The sequence below is a fragment of the Schistocerca gregaria genome, chromosome 6, assembly GCF_023897955.1.
Source record: "Schistocerca gregaria isolate iqSchGreg1 chromosome 6, iqSchGreg1.2, whole genome shotgun sequence".
NCBI classification, from domain to species: Eukaryota; Metazoa; Arthropoda; class Insecta; order Orthoptera; family Acrididae; genus Schistocerca; species Schistocerca gregaria.
Window position 1 is genome coordinate 178,810,589 of NC_064925.1, and position 23,632 is coordinate 178,834,220.

At 42.0% G+C, this 23,632-nt stretch overlaps 1 protein-coding gene across 2 annotated transcripts in view; it reads left to right on the forward strand.

The window, feature by feature from the left end:
* Positions 1–18,336, forward strand: part of LOC126278681 (uncharacterized) — a 45,378-nt gene extending 27,042 nt beyond the window's left edge. Inside the window, exons 4-7 of one of the 2 annotated variants that reach the window (XM_049978935.1) lie at positions 466–908; positions 11,202–12,617; positions 12,660–13,385; positions 15,970–18,332. In XM_049978935.1, the coding sequence (XP_049834892.1) occupies positions 466–908; positions 11,202–12,617; positions 12,660–13,385; positions 15,970–17,133 (3,749 nt within the window). In that variant the 3' untranslated portion in view covers positions 17,134–18,332. Of the gene's footprint in view, positions 1–465; positions 909–11,201; positions 13,386–15,969 lie in introns of both variants that reach the window. The other variant, XM_049978934.1, reaches the window with a different exon arrangement.
* Positions 18,337–23,632: the final 5,296 nt, after the last annotated feature.

Genomic DNA, 23,632 nt, shown 5'->3' on the forward strand with positions numbered 1-23,632 from the left:
GTGCGACGGCCACGTGTTGATCAAAGCCGTTGGGTAAGAAAGAAAATGTATTGCCAGAGCGTAGTGAAAAATGAAAGTTGTGTAAATTCCTAATAGTCAGGTGTGCGTTATCCGTTTCCGTTGCGTAATATTCAAACAAGAGAATAATTTGTAGCTTAATTGTGGGTACTAGAGCTCATAATCAGTCATTGATGTTCCTCGAGAAATAAGAATAAATCCATTCGCTTGGCAGACCACTCATCTCCTCATCTTGCAGGCCTGACTGCTTGATGCCACAGTATGAGCAAGGGTTGTTGGTGCCTCTCAAGATGTATAAGAATGACTCTTATCTTACGTCTCTAATCTATTCAGTTTAAGTAACTAGATTAATTAATCACTAAATAATAGACGTTTATCAGTAAGAGATTTTTGTAGCAACAGGTGTACGTAAAGAGGTCTGCAGTAACACGTTTAAACATGTGGCAGGTGGCGTCTTGCAGATGGGTGGTCCTTTAGCCACCGGAAAGAAGAGCCAGAGGGGCGCAGTGACGGTCTCAACTGGTCACCAAGAGCGGTCTCCCACCTCTCAACGGCGGGTGACGGACGGCACTAACAGCACTCCACCGGGCGCTGGAATGTTGGGTGTGGGGACCGTAAAGCAGTGGACCCTGCCGACGCAGACTGCTGTAAGGACGCGGATTTTTAAATCTAGCCCCATACACTGGGGGACACCTGACACCAGCTCATCCAATGTGCAGTTGGAAGGTTTACCGCGGCGTCGCCCTTCCCCAGAGAGGCGCCCGCGCTGTGGGTCTGCCCCAGTCTGCTGGCCGCAGTCCAGTCTGGGAAGCTGGGGACGCAGCAAACACGGCGACCGCCGACGATCACGCAGTCGCGAACGCTCCAAATCCGTAGGAACATCTCCAGAGGTGAGTGGGCGCCTACTACACTTGATGACATCGCTGTAATCGTCACATCTTTAGGATACAGCAGTGGAAATCAGTATAAAGTCATAGATATTTGTAGGTTGGAATAGCTGAGCACAGCGTACACTAATGAGCCAAAACATTATAACCATAGCACACTGCGTCGTTGGATGCCGCATTGTGGTGTAGCGGGCACGTAACGCTGTAACAAAAGTATGAAAGCGGAGTAGACATGGAGTGGAGATCACCCTAGCGAAGATATGGGCTGCAAATAGGGAAATAAATTGAGATAAGCGTCTTTGACAGAGGACAGGTCATTACGCTGAGCCTGTCTACGAGTATCTCGAAAACGGTGAAGCTGGCCGAATGTCCACGTGCTACTGTCGTGAACATCCACGTAAAGAGTGTCAGTAAATCTAGTGCCTGTAAACTCAAGAGTGAGCAGCACTTTTGGTGGGGGATCGACCTTTCCCGGAATAACCCTGGCTTACAGGGTCACCCAAAATTATTTGCCTGTTACCTGTATAGCAGTGTAGTTCGGCGTGCAGTGATACACGTAGTTGTTCGTTGGATTTTAGTTGCCAGTGTCAGTTGAGTTTGTGTACTCACTCATATACTTCAGTATCCGGAAGTGTGGATAGTAGCCCTGCGTTGCAAGAAAATGTGCAGAATACGAAGAGGTGGTATTTGCGGAGTAACGAGCGTTCGATCGTCTCTGACGTTATTGCAGTGTGTAAGGAGGCGACACGAAAAGAACAGTTGGCTAATATTACCAGTCCCAATCAAAGACTGCAGTTTATGCAAACGTCAGCCTCGCCACAATAGAACGCATAAGGAAGGAACGCGAAAACAAAGTGCATGGTTTACTGGAATCGCCGCGAAGAACAACTAATTTAGGGAGGAAACCCATCGTTATAGACAGTTTCACAAAATCGGTCATTCGACAAACGACGGAGGACTTTTACATAAACCAAAGAATAGTGCCCACTTTCCTTGGCACACAAGACATAGCGTGAAATGGGATTTACCTGGAAATACTTTTCAGACATGTTTACGAAGACAGTGGCAAAAAAGCAGCGCAAATCGAACTAATAAAACACACTAAATTATAAATTTCTGGTTACTTCTTAAACACTCTTCGTGTTGCAAGAATTATTAAGTTTCAATGCAGCCCTTCAAAGAAAACTTTTACCTTTTAGTAGAAACACACAGTAAGAACAAGTCTCAAATTCTTCACATTGATTGCACTTTATCTGGTTGGTCTTACGAATAGAGGAACATACATTCTCATGAATAGGCATTCGGTTCTATGTTTGTAGTAGGATCCTGACTTCCGTTAATGTAATTATATGTTAATATCATTTACTCTATAATGTTAGTTTGGAAGAAGGTATCGTATTTTGCTTTCCTTATATTCTTAACGCATTTGTCTAAAAATAAACGGCGTTGCCTCAGATTTGAAGCGCGCGCTGCGGAAGAGACTATACTACGTGTGAAACATCCTGTAGAAGCGCCCTTTAACGTAGCAGGGTAGGCAGAGTGGGGAAATCGCTCGCTCGCTCTTCAGTTTACCGTCAGACTATGCCTCTGAGCGCTAAATGATTGGACGTCCATGACTTTTCGCAGAGCGTGCGTTTCGGAGGCTTGTGTCCCGTGTAAAGGTGGACAAATGGGAGGTGTTTAGCATCTGTGCAGAAAGAACACAATGCTGGTGTACGCACAAGTGTTTCAGAGGATGTCGTTCATTGTACAGTGTTGAAAGAGGAGCTCCCAACTAGACCACCGCTGCGTGTCACATGTTGACCCAACGACACCGTCTATTACGAATGGAGTGGTCCGAGGACCATCGAGATTCGACCGTCGGTCAGTGGAAATCTACGCGCTCATCGGGTGCATCACTTTTTTTTTTTTACTAAACTATGTCGTTTGGTTGTCTGCGCAAACACAAACGCCGGCTCTAAACCTGCAGCGCACTCTGTACGCTGGATAGTGGAAGCAGTAATGTGCTATGGGGGACTTCCTCCTGTGCTTACATGGGATCTATGGTAGTAATCGAAGACACGCTAACTGCGAACACCTCTGCCCCTTCATGCTCGATGTCTTCCCCGAAGGCGATGTTATCTTTCAGCAGTTTAATTATCCGTGTCTCGGAGCAAGAAACGTGGTGCAGTGGTTTTAAGATAATTACAGTTATCTCACGTTGATCTTTGTGCTACATTCACCTGATGTAAATCCACGGAACCCATCTAGGTCGCTATAGGGCACCATCACAGAGTACACAAACCAGTGGCCTGATATTTGTGCGAATTACATGACCTGTGGGAATAAATCAGTGATGTATTTCAGTCGAAAGGCAGACAAATATGATAAGCAGGTGGTCATAATGTTTTGGGTCATCAGTGTAGGTGCAGTGATGAGATCCAGTATACTGGCAAATGCAGTCAACTAGAATCGTATTTGTTAGCAGTACAGTATAAAACAAGATATCGAGTCAGGTGTCAGTGTATGGACCACGGTATAAAGACAGTCGGCTCCGTACAGTTCGTGTGTGTGTATATCTTTATACTGTAGATAGGAAAGAGACACCATTAGTGACAGTTCGTGTTGTACACATATATATCACGATCGTGACACTGCCATTTGGAAAACTGTTAACACGTGGTGGGAAAAGCAAAAATCGGCGCGTGCGAGGAAACGGGACCCTCTAATAGTAAAAAACCAATAAGTTGATGCGTTCAAGTACGGTGGTCGAACATTTCGTTAGATAGGGCCCACGTTGTGGACGGAATCGAAAATATGATCAAAGTAAAGAAAATGTGGCATCAACACAGTGCCTTTTGCGCAAAATAAGGGTCACAAACCGTTACTCATTTCAATTTGTTGTTCTTTTACAGTTTCCAGAAACTGCTAGACATGGAAAACAAATTTTGTCAAATGGGAAACATCTCGCCCTCAAGAAATGACTGCAAAAACCTTCAACAATCACACACAAACAGGCTAGATTGGAGCTCGCTAAAAAACATGGCATGGACTTCAGAAAGGGATATAAAGTGGTTTTCAGTGATGAGAAATAGCGTAATATAAATAGGCAAATTGGATTTCAGTGTTGTTGGCATGATTTGAGAACAAAGCAGCAGGTAAGAATGAGCAGAAATTTTGGTGTTAGGCAAGCTTCTGCGCTAAAGATAAATCGTGCACAGCTTGGCTAAACACCAGAATGAACGCTGATATGTACACTGAAAAGCTATAGATAGTGGATTAAAATCTGAGGAGCTAAGGGAAGAAACTGTTTCAACAAGGTAATGCACCTGTACATGCTTCTGCTAAAACAAAAAAGCGGTTTGAGGATAAAGCTATCGACGTCTTGCCCTGACTTGCACATATCCTTGATTTCAGCTCCATGGAAAATCTATTGGGAATGCTTGCAATGCATGTTTAATGCAGGGGAAGCCAATAGGAGGCTGCATGCGAGCTGAAAAGAGGTCTACAAGCCCTAAAAAAAATCAATGCAGAACAGAATTGAGGTAATTAGGAAGAACAGAGGTTGGACAAAGTACTAACAGTGCAATAAATGGTGAGTGCTTTTTATACCAACTTCCATCTAGGAAAATCAAACGCCATAGTTTATATAAATATGCCATGATTGCTTATCTGTATCTACCAATTTCACAGTAAATTTGATAAAAGTATGCTTCAGACGTTATATTATTACTTCCGTAGGATGTCTGCATTTATACTGATTTCCACTACAGTACATAGGTTTATCATTTATGTTCCTTCTGCACGTTTCCTGTGTGTCTCGGATTAGAGTTTCCATTGCCTCCTATTTTGCCAGTTGTCCTACATGGCTGTCCTGCATAGCACACATCACTCCACGCTTCAACGTAGTCCGTGTGTTCATCTTTTATGTTTTGAAGGTCTCCAGTGCCATGTTTTAGGCCACATCTCGTGTGCCTTTGTTCCAATATAGAGGCGGCCAAGATTTCGGCTTGTAGGTTGTGTCTTGGTGAAAGTGCCATATTTATTCCATTCCATTGTAGCCTGTTACCTACAACTCAAATACGGGCTGTTTTGCTTACTACACAAATTACACTATACACATCAATACTTAATTTTATCATAAACAGTATTACCTCCCATCACCATTAATACCACCACCAATAATAATAATAATAATAATAATAATAATAATAATAATAATAATAATAATAATAATAATAATAATAATAATGAAAGTACAACAAATACTGGAAAAAAATAATGTGCAATCAGAAGAAGAAAATACAGTAATGGACTCTCACATCCCAGAGCAAACAAACAAAGAACAACACGCATCAATTAAACAGAGGAAAACGAAGTCTTAAGACTGCCACCAGAACAACTACAAATAGAACCCGAAGTGACACACATGTTAGATATAGAAGAAAATTTTCAGCTGACATATATAGAATACAAAGACACAAATACAGACATTAGACCATTCTTGCATAGACCGCCATATAACCCACAAGTCGAAACAACAATAAAAACCATCAACACATTCATACACAACAAAATAAATAAAAACACAACTATGGAAGAGTTAAAACTACTGGTTTTTATAGGAGCACTCACTACACTAAATATACACACTAGGCAGAGATCAGAACCAACCAACACACAGAAGAAACCCATATGGCAACACAGGCTACAGATCAGAATAGAAAAACTGAGAAGACATTGGACAGCTAACACAATTTATAAGAAAAGAAATATCAGACAAAAACGAAAAAGGTTAGGTAAAATCTCACAAGAAGCGATAGAGCAATTAGATGAAAAGAAGCAAATTACAAGCATTGGCCAAACGACTTAGAAGATACAAAAAAAGTGAAAAAAGAAGGAAACAAAACCAAATATTCAATACAAACCAAAAGAAATTTTACCAGACAATAGAAAACACACACACACACACACACACACACACACACACACACACACACACACACACACACACACACACACACACACAAATAGACAATCCACCAAACATAAGACATGGAACACTTCTGGAGCAACATACGGTCAAACCCGGCACAACATAACAGGTATGCACGATGGATAGAAGCAGAAACACACATACAAGATGATACTACAAATGCCTGAAGTGATAATTTTGCAACATGAAGTCACCAAAGCAATTAAATTCTACTCACAATAGGAAAGCCCCTGGAAAGATAAAATAGCAAATTTCTGGCTAAAGTAGTTTACCTCAAAACATTCATATCTAACTAAATTATTTAAGTTACATTGCAGATCCATACACATTCCCTGATACACTTACACATGGAATAACTTATATGAAACCTAAAGATCAAGCAGACACAGCAAACCCAGCTAAATACTGCCCCATAACATGCCTACCAACAATACACAAAATATTAACTTCAGTCATTACACACAAATTGACACAACACTGAACAAAATTATAAATCAAAAACAAAAAGGCTGTTGCAAAGGGGCACGAGGATGTAAAGAGCAACTGATAATAGATGCAGAGGTAACATATCAAGCTAAAACTAAACAAAGGTCGCTACACTACGCATACATTGATTACCGAAAAGCTTTTGATAGTGTACCCCACTCATGGTTACTACAAATATGGGAAATATACAAAGTAGACCCTAAATTGATACAGTTCCTAAACATAGTAATGAAAAATTGGAAAACCACGCTTAATATCCAAATAAATTCAAATAATATCACATCACAGCCAATACAGATTAAGTGTGGAATATACCAAAGAGACACATTCAGTCCATTCTGGTTCTGCCTTGCTCTGAACCCACTATCCAACATGCTAAATAATACGAATTATGGATACAATATTACTGGAACATACCCACACAAAATCACACATTTGCTATACATGAATGATCTAAAACTACTGGCAGCAACAAATCAACTACTCAACCGATTACTAAAGATAACAGAAGTATTCAGCAATGATATAAATATGGCTTTTGGAACAGACAAATGTAAGAACAATAGCATAGTCAAGGGAAAATACACTAAACAAGAAGACTACATGTTGCATAACCACAGCGACTGCATAGAAGCGATGGAAAAAACAAATGCCTATAAATATCTAGGATACAGACAATAAATAGGAATAGATAATACAAATATTAAAGAACTGAAAGAAAATATAGACAAACACTAACAAAAATACTGAAAACAGAATTAACAGCAAGAAACAAGACAAAAGCTATAAATATGCTATACCAGTATTGATCTATTCATTTAGAGGAGTGAAATGGAGTAACACAGACCTAGAAGCACTCAATACACTTACATGATCACAATGCCACAAATATAGAATACATCACATACATTCAGCAACAGAAAGATTCACATTAAGCAGATAGGAAGAAGGAAGGGGATTTATCGACATAAAAAAACCTACATTATGGACAGGTAGACAATTTAAGAAAATTCTTTCTAGAACGAGCAGAAACTAGCAAAATACACAAAGCAATCACTCAAATACATCGGCTACACCACTGCAATTTCATAACCACTTCAACCCTTTAGATCACATATCAACAGATAAGAAGAAACTAAATTGGAAAAAGAAAGCACTACATGGCGAGCACCTGTATCATCTAACAGAGCCACACATCAATCAAGACGCATCCAACACATGGCTAAGAAAAGGCAATATATACAGTGAGCCAAAAAGATTCATGATTGCAATACAGGATCAAACAATAAACGCCAGATATTACAGCAAGCATATTATTAAAGATCCCAATTCCACAACAGATAAATGCAGACTTTGCAAACAACAAATAGAAACAGTAGATCACATCAGAAACGGATGTACAATACTAGCAAATACAGAATACCCCAGAAGACATGACAATGTAGCAAAAATAATACATAAACAGCTTGCCTTACAACATAAACATATAAAACAACACGTTCTCACATACAAGTATGCACCACAAAATGTACTGGAGAATGATGAATACAAATTATACTGGAACAGAACCATTATAACAGATAAAACACCACCACATAACAAACCTGACATCATACTCACCAATAAAAAGAAGAAATTAACACAACTAATCGAAATATCCATACCCATTACAACAAATATACAAAATAAAACAGGAGAAAAAATTGAAAAATACATCCAACTGGCTGAGGAAGTCAAGGATATGTGGCATCAGGATAAAGTTGACATTACACCAATTATACTATCAACTACAGGAGTCATACCACACAGTATCCACCAGTACATCAATGCAATACAGCTACATCCAAACTTATATATACAACTACAGAAATCCGTAATTATTGATACATGATCAATTACCCGAAAGTTCCTAAATGCAATATAACACATACTGTACAGCTAAAAGGAAGTCACGCTTGATCAACGTCCGCGTCACTTTCCTTTTTTGACAAGACATTAACGTCTGAGAAAGGAAAGAAATAATAATAATAATAATAATAATAATAATAATAATAATAATAATAATAATAATAATAGTAATAATAATAATAATAATAATAGCAGCAGCTTCTGCTATGAATATAAACATCTACCAAATCTATATCTACTGCTATTATAACTTCAGTTTTTGTCTGCCGCATTCCATCGCTCCCCGAGCCATAGGCACGCTCTGCCTGTTCCTTGGACGCTTGGAAGGCGCTGTGGTTGCATCTGCCTCTTCCATTGTACGCTGGCTCCCTGTTAGCAGGGAAGGATTCTTCTTTTCCAAGGGAGCTCTGCTGATGTCAGCCACACGCCGACTTAAGTCACCAGTGTTCTGGTTACTTGGTGGCGAGAAGTGGCGCTCACGACTGCGTTTCTGTGGGGTTGCGATGGCCGTGCTTCCGGTGTTAACTGCTCTTCTGTCGCTACTATTGACCTCAGCTGCCTTCGTTGCGCTACTTCTTGATATTCCGTCGCAATCTCTCATAGTGCAGTAGATGGAGGTTGACTGACAACATAACGTGCTACCCAAGCAGTTCTTGAAAGTTCAAGAAAGTTACCGTGCTATTTCGCAGCGTAGTTTTCGTCCATTCGTCCATTTCCGAATGACGATGGTGTAGCATACTTGGTTCACGGTCTGCAACGTGTGGTAAGTCCCACTCGAGAGTGGCAGTCCCTACTGCATTTTGGGCACATAAACATGAGGGACTTCGAACAGAAGTCTTCCCTCTTCATTTGTTCTTGTTTCGTTCTCTGCAACCTTGCTCCTATTTTGCACAATTAGTTGTCGCTTTACGTAGTCAATAGCAGTACTTTCTCAGCAATATAGATTAATACTGGCCATGGTAAAGTCTATTGCAGACTTCCCTGAAGCGAAGATGAGATCTTCCCACTGGCCTTACAGCCTCCTGAAGTTCTGAAGTCATGAACGATCTGGAGAAAATTGCAGTCAATGATGATGAATGGAAGATTTGTGGCGCCTTGCATAATGATGTTAGTCTTTTGGAGGCTGATGGAAAGACCAAATTCTTCACAAGCATGTGATAATTTGCTAAACAGTGCAGCTCATCTACTGAAGCCATGTAGAGATTCAGGCTAGATTCTGCAGGCCAACATTAATAGCATTAGGGTGACTCTTGCGTATGCCTTCTGTTACACTTAGCAGTGAAATGCCTTGGTAACTGTTGCAGTCACTTTCGCCCCGTTTCTGTTTACACAAAGTGACAATCTTCGAATTCTGCTTTTTCAAATGGCTCTGAGCACTATGCGACTTAACTAAAATCATCAGTCGCCTACTCTCTCAGCTGGTAGTGTTCGCCCTGCGTTCAATTCACTTGACTTAATCAGTAATGATTTCAGAGAAACTTTTTCTGATAACTGGACTAATTGCTTTCCTAACACTATCTTACATTGCCTTAGTGTCCCAAGAATCGGCTATTTGCTGTACACCTGCACATAAATTGAGCCAGTAGTTACTTGCACACGTCGTGGATGTTTTCTGTGCCCTGTTCTTTGCTTCTCGCATTACGAGATCTTCCATTTGGTTCCTTTGTAAGCAACCAAGGCTTACTGTTTAGCCTCAGTGACTGGATCCATCTATTCCAATTTTTGCTCGTACCTGACCTTGTTTCTGTATTGTTTTACTCCATATGCCAATACTGCTGAGTTGCAGATAGCACCAGAAATTTGGTGTTAATGTTCCTTCCTGCCTGTACGTTTAATGGTAAAGCACTTTCAAGATCACTGGCAAGTTCCTGTTTCATTGTGAATCATGAACATAGGCTGATCCGGGGTTTATCTTTCCGTTTGGTGTGGTGACATTACTAGGGGGGTGAGCCTCATCGTGCGTGCCACTGGAACGTGGTCAGGGTTGCAGTCAACACTAAGATAGCTTCGTGATTCACAAATTGTAGGCTCTGATTTATATTTCGGCACTACCTTCTTTTTTTTCCAAGATACAGTTATTGTGTCTCCCCACTACCAATAACATCACCGCCCTTGTGTTTTAATTCAAAATTGTTCAGAAATTTGTCCCCTGAATTTTACCTTAGGATTTTGAACTATTTAGCGGTTTTTGAATCCAAATCTTTTTATTTCATAATTTGGAAGAGACTTTCTCTGCTGAGTCACAAGCTTTCTTAATATGTAAAAACGTACAAACCACTTTCTTATTAAAAACTGTTTTGATGTTTGAGAATTAATTTCAGAACTATCACATCTAAAGTCTATGTATCCCGTAGATTTGTATGTACACTCTCCTGCTTCACACAATCTATGCGTCTTCATATCGTCCTTGATATTTTGTGAAAACTCTGAAGAGTTACACTTCAAAACCTTAAATGCTTTTGCGCAGATGGTAAACCTGAAGTTGTCTTTCACTTTGCTTCACACTTCGCGGTGCGTATATTGCTGAGCACAGTAAATATCGCTGGCTAAATGATTAGAGATAGCGACCATTAGTCTGCGAAATCATTTTTGTTGGGAGACGGAAACTTAAATTGGTAGATCAAAGACAGTTATACAATATCTGGCGGCTATGATAACCCTTTTAGGTAAATCGCCTTTCAGAAGAAGAAAAGTGCAACCAAGGGTTCCTTTAACGTGGCACGCGGGTCTAGCTTCTTACACAAGATAGTAATGGTGACATTCTCGCAACAATAAACACACATGATTCGCCATTGCGTTACCACAACGTAATGGGCAGCTGGAAGTCATGAATTCTCAACCATCCCTTTCCTTTCTTTCCCCTGCCTCATATTTCATACAAATGTGTAATAAGCAACTTGATTCTTATCATATTTTTCCATTTGCAGAGGCTGGCGTATACTGATACAGAAGAGCTTAGCACAAGCCAGAGTCAACTATTACGTTCATATTCTAGCCCCCGTGAAGCATTTAAACGCACAGAAACTTCTTCAGAGTTCACTATTAAAGACTTGGATGGCGCAATAGGAAAGCAAGACGTTCGTCCTTATAGTTCTGCTAGTGACGCTTTCATAGATCAGATCAGCACAGGAGACCATGAGTGGGGCAGCAACAAAGATTTACTCAAGGATAGTGACAAACATACCACACATCACTGGAAAAAACAAGTGATCAGATGCCTATCTGAGAGCGATGGAGAAACTATGTGCAGCACGTATCAGCCACCAAAGTATAGTGAAACTGAGAGCGAAAAAGCAGAAGGAAATGAAAATCGTCGTGCCGAAAGTACTTCTCTAAATGAATTAAAAACCCATACACCTCTACCAGGGGACGAGCAGTCTTGCAGTAAGCCAAAATTACATGCATGGATTCTGCCTCTAGACGATTCAGCAGAACAGACAATGGTAATATTTGAAGAATCTAATGACTCAGATGTCATACTGACAGAATCATTTAAGGCACTAAAACATGAACATAAGATGGTTGAGAGAATACTGAAGCAACAACATAATGTTGAACCTCTGGCTCAGCTATTATTGGAAGAACAGAAAGTTGTAGCGCAACACGAAGAGGCGACAGTGGAGGAAGACGAAATATTTAGCCCTGTCAGTGCCACGTCATTTGATGCATACCTAGATAACAGTCCTGTGAGTGAGTGGTCACTCGAAGCACACATAGATCGTAGCTCTATCAACATTCAGTCACTGGAAGCTTTCCCTCAGCTTAACCCTATGAATGAAAGGCCTTACGAAGCGTATTTAGACGACAGTCCACAGAGCTGCCACTCATTCAATGAATATCCTGAAAGTGATCAGTCATTTTTGGCATATGATGAACTTGGTAATTGTTTAATAGAAGAGCAACATCAAGAAAGCCAGGCTAGTGATCAGTTACTTCAGGTACTTGAGCTAAGCAAGGATTGTCATCCACCTCTGGAGACACAGCACAAAGAAAGCTGGGTTGGCGGTCAGTTACTGGAATTGCAGCATGAAGGAAGTGATCAGTCACTGGAGGAGCAGCACGGAGAGAGCCAGGATGTTGATCTGCCACTAGAGGTGCAGCACGCCATGCAGCAGCAGGGAGAGAGCCAGGATACTAATCCGTCGCTGGGGTTGCTGAACGGAGAGAGCAAGGATGCTGATCCGCCGATTGGGGCACTGAAAGGAGAGAACGAGAAGGTCGATCCGCCGTTGGAGGCGCTGGACGGAGAGAGCAAGGAGGCCGATCTACCACTGGAGCTGCAGCACAGAGTAAGTCTGGACGCCATGCAGCAGCAGGGAGAGAGCGAGGGGGCTCATCTGCAGGTGGGGGCGCTGGATGGAGAGAGCGAGGAGGCTGATCCGCAGCTGGGGGCGCTGGACGGAGAAAGCGAGGAGGCTGATCCGCAGCTGGGGGCTCTGGACGGAGAAAGCGAGGAGGCTGATCCGCAGCTGGGGGCGCTGGACGGAGAGAGCCAGGATGCCAAATTGTCACAGGCGGCGCAGGACAGAGTGAGTCAGGAAATTGTGTGGCACAAAAAGAGGCAGGCACAGTATGAAGAAAGAAAGGCAGATGATATGTCAGCCAAAGTGCAGCATATAGAGAGTCGTGACGTGACAGGTGAAATGTCATTGGAAGGTGCTCTGTACGTTATCAACAAACCACCAGAAAACTCGACAGCAACATTATCATATTCAAGTGTTGTTAGTCAGACTGAATCACACATCAGTCTTCCAACAAATTTATCAACTTATGAACAGCTTCCTCCACAACTTCTGCCTGTAACTGTCACAAGTATTGCACCACCTGAAGAACACGAAGACAACAGTGCACACAAAAAGAATGAGACAGAAGCACAGCTGTCGTATCTGCCTGTAACTCTACCAGCTGTTGTGTCAGCTGAAGCACAGGAGACTGAGACCCAGAATGAGGCGCAACTGCCACTAACACTTGTGGAATATATGGCACTGGGCCAGTCAGTGTTTGCACCTTCCATTGACAGCATGATCGCTTCCACTGTTACTACTACTGCCGGTGGTCTAAACACAGTCAGCAGGGGAACATTGACTTCGACGTCTTTGACAGACTATACAGTAAGTACCATTTGGAAATATTCTAGTCTCTTGCAAAATGAAAAGATGATCAGCTTCAGAAACCTCTCGATTAGTTATCCGTAATTCACGCAATAATTAAGATGTATTATGCAAGGTCTGGTACTCCAGCATTGCCAACCCAACGAAAACTGGTAAAATTAGCTGTTACTGCAGATGGTAAGTGGAAATGAGAGACAATTATGTACAAATTTTTATTACATAAATTGTGTGCCTTCATTGCTAGACACAGGGAATGTTAGGTTGCACCCTCGTAATTCTTGCTCACTGCAATATGAAGCAATAATTTTCTGTAAGTCTCTAAACGTCTCCATGTAGTCATAAAATAAATAATCGCGGGAGAGCTATGCATATTCTTTTCTTACAAGTGGACTATTCTATTCGTGTTGCTATACACGTGGAGTGTAGGCAGGGCTGATCTCCTTCAGTTGCTGTAAATATATTGTTTGATACTTGACACAATTGACTGCTACAAGAGTATATCCGTGAAGCCTGTTGCAAAACGAGATTTTTAAGCCCCAAACACGAAGTCTTCTATTCCATTCTCTGAAGCATTCTGCCATTGTAAGTTATTTTTTCATTTTGTTTAGACGGGGGGAAAAAAGGCGCTTGAAAAATTTTACATTTGCATCCAAATCTCAGCAAGCTTGACAAAATGTCTGAAAACTAATTCTGTGGAATTGAGTCTCAGTAACTCAGTGAAGTAGCTATCTAGCACTGAGACTTTTCTAATGCAGAAGTCAGCATATGTGTGAGAAAGCCGCATTTTACAAAGAAGGACCAGCAGTTACGTGCCACTGGCTTCAGTTCTAACGTATTGAACCAAATGAGGGGTAATTGCTCTTTCCATGATTCAAATGTGAAACGTAAGTCTGGTGGTGCAAGTCATGTAAACTTCTTTACCAGTATGCTGCTATAACGGTACTGTTCAATAATATGTACGTGCCTCTTGGCTGACATCAAATGGATTCTAATACTAACGATTAGATTCAGTGCAGTAAGAGTTTGGGATTTGAGATTTGTGTAAATTATTTGCCATTTCGAGGCTCATCATTAATACTTATCTATATGTGAAGATCACGGAACTTCAGATAGAAGGGATTTCCGGTGTAGTAGACGTGTCGTCCGCGATGGGAGACGTGAAAACTTCTTTAGTATTTGCACAGAGACTTCAGGTATTAAACAAGTGTATAGGTGTAAAAAAAAGTAAAATGAAATTTTCGTTGATCATTATGGGGAGGTTAACCACTAATCAGTAAAACAATGTATGGATTGCAATGGTTTAGAGCTGAGTTTCTATGTTCATAAGAAAAGTTACTTAATAGTGTTTACCTTTTATAGGAATGGTTCTTTAATCAAAAGACTTTTCACTATCCTGTCAATATTTAAGGTTTCACACCACCTGAAAATATAGAAAGGCGAATTTCAGATCAGTGTGCACTTAATTTAGGACTATCGATTTTCTTAAACTTCCCTCTTGGGTTCACTGTCCTCATGTTTCCCAACTAAAGATACAAGCAGCACATAAAGCAGATAAAATCCATTACACCTCTCTTATCCAGAAAAAGATGCGTTTGTCAGTTCAGCTGCAATAGCTGTAAGTAGGTATGAAATCTTGGAATGTGAGCTTTCCAGGCATTACCAGTTGCAAGATCAGTCTGAACATCCCATGTTACCACTAAGAACAGTACTCAAGTATTGTGGACCTGCATCTGAGATACCATCCCTTAAGAAGGCTGGGATATTCCCAAGGTATTTACGTGTTCAAGAGACGACAGCATATGAGTGCCAACGGTGCTAGTATGTTCGAACTGCGCTCGCTCGTGACGGTTGTAATTAGCTAGTATTAATAGTGTTACTTTGCAGTCACCTCCAGGATCAAGTTATAGTACTTACTATAATCAGGATATTTGTTAACAAATATCGCGCGTTTTCAGAGTGAAAGGAGTCCTAGATACACTGCTTGTTTCGGTACCAGCGTCTCAACATAGTCTGCTCACAAAAAGAGGTCGGCGTGATCGTAACAACTCTATTGCTATTAACGAACAACTTCAGTTACAACAACTTGGCTATGGACAAATTTTCGTTGTTAAAATGTTAATAAGGTTTAGTAAACAGTTCATTAATTCCCGAGCCTCTCCCATGACTCTATAAAGTTTTGTCCTTGGAGTTTTTTTAGACTTTCAAACTTTCGCATCAAATGACGGCTTCCCTAGTCTTCGCCGTAACAACCTAGAATGTCATCAGTTTAATGTACGTAATGCATACGTCCGCAGCTGGATCCGTTACCGTCATCATTCTGTTGTCACTATGTAACAATCAGGATTAAACAAACCATCGCACTTCCATAAATATCGTCAGTTTTCCCATACCTAAGAAAGCCCCAAGAATGAAGTGCGAACGTATTGCGATCAAACTTTCATTTTTCCTAATTGACTGAACATGTCAGGAGTCAACACTTTGGGAGGGAAGGGAGTCGTGAGGTAACGTGAACGCATTGTACTGTCGTTGTCTATTTGATATCGCTTATCAACTGTTACCTGATACATTGATGTTTGTTCCACAGGACGCTGTCCCTGGATCCTCTAGGATGCATCAAGAGCGTCTTTCACCTCAGCCAGGGCCCAGCCAGTTTAGGTACCAGTATCCACTGGCGCCTGGTTCCAGGTCGTACAGATACCAACAACCACTGGCACCAGGTTCCATGCCATACAGATACCAACAACCACTCGCACCTGGTTCGGACCTGTACAGATACCAGCAGCCAATGGTACCAGGTTCTAGCCAGTACAGATACCCAACGGCACTAGTCCCCACCCAGTACCAACAACAAACACCACAAGGGAATATACTTGGTACTGGTGACTCTGACGACGATCCTGGTTACCTCAGCGAATCGTCTGGAGAGCTCCAGAATAACGCTAGGCTGGTTCAATACCCTGCAGACTGGCAGCCTGCTTTGATCCGAGAGCCAGACTTACACATCATTATTGCCTTCATTGAGAGTAGCACTGCCCAAAACGCCGCACCAAAACAACAGTCCGCAGATACGCCTGACCAAGAGCAGGTTCTGTTGAAAGAGGGAGGCGATGACCAGCCAGGCGCTGATAACATAGACATAACAGCTGCCTCGGTACAACAATCGGATCAAGGAGATAATGAACAATCGCTTCCACCATCTGCATCAGATGATCCACATCTAGTCGAAGATACCGAGGAAACGCAAGTGGTTGCCAAGGCTAGCACGTCAAGCAATGCACAACCAATGACCCCTACAAAAGAGACTTCATACCGGCTTAAAAGTGATACACCAAGAGGTAAGAAAAATCTTACACGCAGATGGAAAGAGCATCAGACTCTAAAAACGAGTAGTAGTTCCGACTCGGACACTGAAGCTAGGCGACATGAGCTTTGGAAGTATCAGCAGGAATCGTTAGCGATTGGGGGAAGAGCAACAATGGAAGAATTTTTAGTGTTGCAGCAGGACCTGGAGCAGTACTACGAAAGACTTAAGTTAACCGAAGGTGGTGATGGACATGCACCAGAGGCTGGACCTAGCGGAGAACAGCAGCCGGTGGCAGCCTCTCAGTGCAATCAGAGAAGTCAAGCAACTGACCTGGCCACTGCAGACGTATCTCAAGCTGAGCGTGGTGAAAGTTCAGCCTCCACGGACACAAGAGAGCCGAAAGAGGCATGTGAACCTGTAGTGAGCGACGTTTCGAGTGACTAGAAACACACCGATCCTGAGAGGCGCCGTACTACACCCACACGCACGCACAGCTTGGTCACGTGAGCACGTAGCTCACAACTGCCGAACGGGCAATTTGGTACCAAAAAGGACTTGTCGACGCAGTCTGTTTTAGACTACAATTTTTATTGATGGACGCCGAGGAAACAGCTCTACAAATTTTCAACTTTTTGCTAGATCGTTGCACGGACAATACATGACGTAACTCAGTATGCGAGGCACTTGTCAGTCTTGACTTTCTGCCCGGTGAGTAATCCGTGCGTAACGATTGGCATAACTGTTATCAACTGACAAACTTTCGACTGTAGTTAAGCTTTAAGTGCTTCCAAAACGAGTTGCACAGAACTAAACATCTGATCCGACGTGACAGGAAAGGGTTTTGGTACATTCACTGAGAACACCCCTGAAAAAGTGCATGCAAACATGTCATTGATCTGCATTGTACGGCATGAAATAAGCTGAAAGGAAGAGATGAATCGGCTTGACAGAAATGGAATGAATCCTTAAAATTTGTATGGTTGCTATTAGCGTCCGCAGCCGAGCGAGTAAGCACTTAGTTTCATAAGCGGGAGGTCTGTGGATCGAATCTCGCTGCCGATACTACTTTGTTTAGAGTTACCTGCACCATTATTCGATGCTATGCTTAGATATGCGTCGTACGCCACGAAACTGTCACGATAGAACAGGTTATGAATATAAACAAAGTTTGTTTTTATAACGCACACAATGAAAACAAGAACTGTGACATGCAAAAATTCGACGTTCTTTGCATCTGCGTATGCCGTTACGTTTTCCGTATTTCTACGATTAGTACCATCCTGATTCATGCAGTGCTGTATAGGTTACGTATTATATTTGTCACAAATGTAGATACAGTGATGTAAATAACTACGCTGATTTAAAGGTTCTCGTGTATCCTTTAATTTCCAGTAGTCTTAAGAACTTTCTTCTTTTTCATGTTAGAAATTAGGAAAATACTAACTGAATGATTAGATATTGATACTGTCACGGTCATAATAAGTCTGTTTTTAGAATTAAAAGGAAATTAAAAATAAACTACCGACAGCGATTTCCGATCTAGAGACCTCGCTCATACGAAACTCAGCGCTTACTCGCTCGGCTGCGGTTTCTGAGGACACTAGCAGTCGTAGAGTTTTCAGCGTAAGCAAGCTTATAATTTTCAAACTCGATTTTCGCAAAAACGGTTGAAAGTTGCTTCTTTCTCCTACATATGCTAATCGTGTCATACCCTACACACCCTGAAAATAAGATTCAAATCCGTGGGGGGAAGTTCGTACGGTCCCCTTGTTAGTAAAGTTCCGAAGCAAGTGGGACTTTTGTAACGGTACAAAACTATAGAACTTGGGGCAGAAGTCGGAAACCAGAACTGCAACGAGGCCGCAGCCAGGCAGCAGATGGTGGTCATTCAACAGCGCGATCGGCTCCCTTATCGACGGACCAAAGCCGCGGAAATCGGCCGCAGCTGGCCGTCGCTCCTGCTTGAACAGCACCCCTAAGCAGCAGTAGCTGCAGCAGCGGCAAGATTTCCGTTACGCCGTCCCGGGTGTCAGGGCCCTGGGGCCAGCCTTCGAGAGGCCACTCCATCTCGACTGACTGCCGCATGATCAACGATTACACCAGGCCTCGGTCACTGCCGTGTCCCAGATGGTGCGATGTGGTCACAAGAGGCTCTAACGCGAATTCAGCCCCTGGAACCAACATCTAAACGCTGTCGCAGGCCCACACGCAGCGCCTGCCGTGTGTCAATTGAGAAGCCTCACTGTGAACTCTGCCGCGGAGGAGGGACTTCTGCCTGTCTGCCAAGCTCTGGTGGGCAACACTGTGCCAGACGCCCGCCTCAGCTCCTCACCATCGATCCAGACTTCGACACCAGGCACCGATACAACAGGTACTAATTTTTCTTCTATGAAGTTTACATTAAATGCCATCAATTATACCATGAAACTATGAAAGACTTTTTTAACACCATCTGATAATCCTACTTCGCTATTTGCACTAGAGATTTCCTTCTATTATAAAAATTCCTTATCTTGAAGCAGGTAGGAGAATGCAGAATGAAGAGGGAAGTGGAATGAAGCGGAAGACGCGACCTTCCACAGTAGTGGCAGCCCGTGATGGCAGCGCAGCCGCATGCTACCGCCTTAGCTCGCCTCTCATGCTGAAGACGCCAGCGCAGCTCTGTTTCCATAGCAGAGCGCGCACACCGCTCGCCATACGTCAACGTTAGCAGCTACGACGCCGTAAAGATCGCGCCAGAGATGGAGCACAATCAGAAGACTGTCTGAACTGTATCAATTAGTAAAGATGTAAGGTGTCAGGCAAATCCAACACCTTCCATGACAACCCTGACATGATAGCATATCCGAAAATGTCACATAGCTTCGAATAAATCCTGACATTAAATTAACCAAAGTAATACGACCAACGAGTGAGCAAATGGAATACCACAGACTAACACAAGAAGGTCTAAATGTATGTCATACCTTCCCACAGTGAAACAGACGCAGTTCCGAAGCGAAAAACAAGACCATAAGCCGAGAGCAGAGCCGTGTAGGCTAGAAGGCCCTAGAATAAGAGTGGGCCAATGGGAAACTCACATCGCGGTCGACCGCCAAGATGTCCATGCCCCAGCCCATGTTAAAAGATAGAGCCCTCCAGAACAGTATAGATCTTACGATAACACCAAAAGGATCACACCAGCTGCAAGTTTTAGCGTGAGACTTTTTCCCGTGTCTGTTGCGGAGCAAACATTAAAAACATTGCCCCACCACGAAAAGTATAACGTTTCTCATTCTATAGTCAGAATTTTTGTAGGTGGAGCTTAAGGTTAATATTGAGACGCTGATTGGTCAGTTGAAAACACAGCCAGATACCTTTTTCTTAAACCAACTTCGGTAAACAGTAGTAAGGATAAGTTTGAGATAGTTTCTACCGAGACCGTCTGTATAGCTGTGCCGCTAGCCGTCCCTGACGCTGCCTAACCACCGACAAGGTAATGAATGCATGTGAAGCCGCATTTTTGAGCGCATAAGGCTTCACTCAGAATTGCAGAAGTCTCATCTATTACACCCGCTTTTTACGTAATACTAGTATCGATAGTCAATTAAACTTTGTGGTATTCACATTTGCTACTTGAAGTTAAAATTTGAAAAGCGATGATTTTTCTGTCATATAATTATTGAGATGCCACATCAGCCACTGTAATGTATGACAAGTTAAATAGGTAATTAAAGGTACATGAGGGACACTGTAGACCATTTTAACACTTTTCGCTTTCATGACACTTAATTTAAATCTAGATTCTAGAGGTGATATGGCATAGGTCATCCTTCGATCCATTATAGAACTTGGAAACCCATTCAGGGAATATTCGTTAACATTTTTGTTGAACGCAGTTGGTTTTTACCATCCTGTATTAAAACATTTCCTTTTATCAATAGTGCAATTTATAAACGATGTTTTGTGAGTAGAATAAAATTTCCAATGGTAAACGTAACTGCTTTTTCGACGTTATTTTACCAGCTAACTAAAAATAGGAAAGCCTTAAACCCCTTCCACTAAATTTAGTATTAAGATTCTTTTACATGGAGCGCAGTGGAGCTGACGCTGAAATCATTTAGTATTTATCATCGCTAGTGTCACTGAACTCTTTTGAACTCTACATGTCGTGTGGTCTGGCGTCTCCTTACTAGCAACAGGTCCCAGGTTCAAACTAGTAAATTCCCTAAAAAACACGCTCAGAGCGTCGTTGCGCGAAAGTTGTGGGGAGACACGACTTAGAACAGACGGACACCGCGCAGAACGTTAGAACTAATAGTTGTATCTGCACCAGGTCCTGCCTCTGTTGCTTTCTACATCGCCCATATTCCACAGAGAACCCAGCCCACACTCACACTGTCTATCCCTCTCACATTCATACTTTTACCCACTGAGTTACTACGAACTGTAAGTGTGAGTGACCATCAATGTTTCAACGAACTTCTACGTGACTGACTTGCTGTTCTGTGATTATTTGAGCATAGTTCAAAGCATGGCATTTTATTTTGGCGGAGAAATGATTTTTTGATTTCTGATTACGCAGATCTACGCAGTCTTATCAGTTTCTATCTTTTTAACTGAATTATTGAAGGTCCACTTTCCTAGATACACATTCATGTGATTGTGTAAATTATCCCTTTATTCAACACAGAATCGGAGTAAATGGTCAATAGATTGCAGTGCAATAAAGCGGCTGGCGTGGATGAAATTAAGCCCGAACTCATCAAATACAGTGGAATGTCACGTCTTAAATGGTTACACAGGATAATTGAAATGGCGTGGGAGTCGGGACAGGTTCTATCAAACTGGACGAAAGCAGTAATCACACCAATCTTTAAACATGGAAACAGAAAAGGTTGTAACAACTACAGCGGTATCTCTTTCACCAGCGTTGTGGGTAAAATCTCAGGTATTGTTGGAAGGAAAGAGCGAGTACTAGTTGAGGTCAAATTGGATGGAAATCAGTGTGGGTTTAGGCCTCTTAGAGGTTTTCAGGACCAGACCTTTAGCTTACGGCAAATAATGAAGTGTTAAAAGTGGAACTGGGAATTGTACCTATGCTTTGTAGATCTAGAAAAGACATATGACCGGGTTCCTAGGAGGGTTATTGTCTGTTCTACGAGATTATGGAAAAGGAGGCAAACTTTTGCAAGCAATTAAAGGTCTTTACATGGATAGTCAGGCGACAGTGAGAGTTGACGGTAAATTGAGTTCATGGTTCAGAGTAGTTTCAGGGGTAGGACAAGGCTGCAACCTGTCTCCACTGTTGTTCATGTTATTTATGGATCATATGTTGAAAACAATAGACTAGCTGGGTGAGGTTAAGATATGTGAACACAAAATAAGCAGTCTTGCATATGCGGATGACTTAGTTGTGATGGCAGATTCGATTGAAAGTTTGCAAAGTAATATTTCAGAGCTAGATCAGAAATGTAAGGACTATGGTATGAAGATTAGCATCTCCAAAACGAAAGTAATGTCAGTGGGAAAGAGATGAAACCGTCCACCTGTTCTAACTATGTTCCTCCTATTTGGCACTCAATCCGTTTACAAGTACTTAGGATGCATATTCTCACAGGATGGCAACATGGCGAAAGAACTGGAAGCGAGGTGTAGCAAAGCTAATGCAGTGAGCGCTCTGCTACGATCTACTCTCTTCTGCAAGAAGGAAGTCAATATCAAGACTAAGTTATCTGTGCACTGTTCAATCTTTCGACCGACTTCGTTGTATGGGAGCGAAAGCTGGGTCGATTCAGGTTACCTTATCAATAAGGTTGAGGTTACGGATATGAAAGTAGCTTGGATGATTTCAGGTACTAGTAGATGGGAACAATGGCAGGAGGGTGTCCACAATGAGGAAATCAAAGAAAAACTGGGAATGAACTCTATAGATGTAGCAGTCAGGGCGAACAGGCTTAGATGGTGGGGTTATGTTATACGCATGGGAGAAGCAAGGTTACCCAAGAGACTCTAGGGTTCAGCAGTAGAGGGTAGGAGGAGTCGGATAGACCAAGGAGAAGGTACCCGGAATCGATTAAGAATGATTTTGAAGTAATAGGCTTAACATCAGAAGAGGCACCAATATTATGGAGGAATGTTATAAGGGGGCTATGCTCCAGACTGAACGCTGAAAGGCATAATATCTTCAGGATATATATTTGAAAATCGCACCCGGCCAGAAATCTGTGAAATTAGTACCCAGGTTTGCTGGAAGCTACCTGCTAAGGGGCATAACCTATCTGTGCCTCCTGGGAGTTGTCATCCAGCGGAAAATGATCCCTGTGGGGCACGGCCTGTAAAATGACCTTTTTAAAATATTATGAACATTTATATACGTGATGTTTGAAGATTATATATATATATATATATATATATATATATATATATATATATATATATATATATATATATAAATTCGTAACTGGTACCTGAATTTTAGTTGCTGCCTCCTTGAATGATCAGTTTCTGCACCAGTTGTTGACGTATAGCAATTGAAGGAAGTTATTGTTCTTTAAGGTTTAAAATACAACCGTTAGTTACTTGGCCGTATTGCGGACAGCTTTGACACCAAATTTTCATAGCTTTTCATACCGAAGGGACCACTGTAAGGAAGATGAAACATCAAACAGCAATCTGCTGTTACACATACCTCACTGTTTTTTTTTTCACTAGAATATCAATTTTCGTTAAATGTAACAATACGTTCTGAGCGACGGCCTAGCAACACGTCCTCTTTCCACAAGTGACGGACGGGTTCGCTAGCCGCTGTCAATGTGAGTCTAACTTTCGGAGTGTACAGCTCGTTGGCCTTGTGTCTGTGTGCTTGTACGTTCGATATGGAACTGTCAACAACCACCCATGGTAAACAGTGTCCTCTATGACGGTTAATCCAACAGCGTAGTGAGAACCAAAACACATGGGA